Source organism: Cynoglossus semilaevis, chromosome 11, assembly GCF_000523025.1.
Source record: "Cynoglossus semilaevis isolate Cse_v1.0 chromosome 11, Cse_v1.0, whole genome shotgun sequence".
NCBI classification, from domain to species: Eukaryota; Metazoa; Chordata; class Actinopteri; order Pleuronectiformes; family Cynoglossidae; genus Cynoglossus; species Cynoglossus semilaevis.
The window spans coordinates 19,682,232-19,683,578 of record NC_024317.1 but is presented as its reverse complement, the minus strand read 5'-3'; the positions used below and the strand labels follow the sequence as shown (position 1 = coordinate 19,683,578).

The 1,347-nt window shown below is 42.4% G+C and overlaps 1 protein-coding gene across 1 annotated transcript in view; it reads left to right on the top strand.

The window, feature by feature from the left end:
• LOC107989257 (uncharacterized) overlaps positions 1–708 on the top strand; it is a 4,482-nt gene extending 3,774 nt beyond the window's left edge. Inside the window, exon 2 of the mRNA XM_017036943.2 lies at positions 508–708. Coding sequence (XP_016892432.1) covers positions 508–668 — 161 coding nt within the window. The 3' untranslated portion in view covers positions 669–708. The remainder of the gene's footprint in view (positions 1–507) is intronic.
• The last annotated feature ends 639 nt before the right edge of the window (positions 709–1,347 follow it).

The following is a 1,347-nucleotide window of genomic DNA, read 5'->3' as shown; positions in this document are numbered from 1 at the left end:
ACGCCCCAGCCAATGAGGCTGGATGAAGCACCTCTGAAGGAAACCATAAACACCCTGCGGGACGTGCTGTGTAAGGTCATTGCTGAAATCAAGACCCTGAACGCTGAAAATGGCTGTCTGCGACAGGAAGTGGATGAGCTGAGGCAGGGGCAGGGGAAGGAATAGCTGAAGAGAACCAAGGACCTCCTCAAGAACGAAACTAAGAAATGGGTAAGGAGGACCGACGCCTACATCGACTCACTGTCTGAGAACGCCAAACTGGTAAATGAGCTGAAGGCCAAGGAGATAGAGTGGAAGCAGCGGCTGGAAGGTGCTGAGGAGACCATGAAGATGATGTTAGAGGAGAAGGACAACATGTGGCAGACAGAGGTGCAGGAGCTGCACAGGGAGAACAAGCTAAGTCTGGAGAGCTGGCTGAAAAAGGAGGAGCAGTGGAAGCTCCAAAACAAATATATTGAAGAGAAGACCAAAATCCTCAGCCAGCAAGTCCTATCCTTACCACCAAACCACAGAACAAGAATCAGAATCAAAGAATCAGGGAGGCACCGATGGAGCTCGGAGAGGAGGAGAAGAAAAAGAAAGTGGAGATGTGGTGGAGAGATGGAAATGAGAAGAAACCAGCATGCAAACCTGTCTTCAGCACTTTTCCTTTTAGTACAGCACAATAACAGCATTCAATAACAGTATAAATTAAAATGGAAACTTAATACAATGAATATATTGTAAAGAGTGAATAAATGTATTTACAACATCTTAACATCCCCTGCTGTTTTACATATCAATTTAAACTGTGAAATAGAACAGCTTCTCATCATCAGTCATGTACAACTTCAATTAGATTTTCTGCACAGACATCAATTCGGAACTATAGCACAGTTGAACACTTCAAACAGCTGAGGTGTTCTCGTCAATAAGTGGGGCAGTGCGAATGAGAGAATAAGGTTGTTGGTACAAGGCATGCACATACAGTAGTCTTGTAGATACCATTTTAGCAATCGTTGACTTAATGCATGATATTACACAAGTTGAAATCAAACAAAGCAAAATCAATCCAGTCAAAACAGGCATAAGTAATTTTAAAAGGATCCTCCTTTTTAATATAATAATTTATAAGAAGGGCGATGCACAGAGTTGTAACAACTACAGAGGGATAAAGTTGATGAGCCATACAATGAAGATTTGGGAAAAAGTAGTTGAAGCTAGGTTGAGGCAGGAAGTGGAGATTTGTGAACAACAGTATGGTTTCATGCCTAGGAAGAGTACCACAGATGCAATATTTGCCTTGAGGATGCTGATGGAGAAGTACAGAGAAGGTCAGAAGGAGCTACATTGTGTATTTGTAGATTT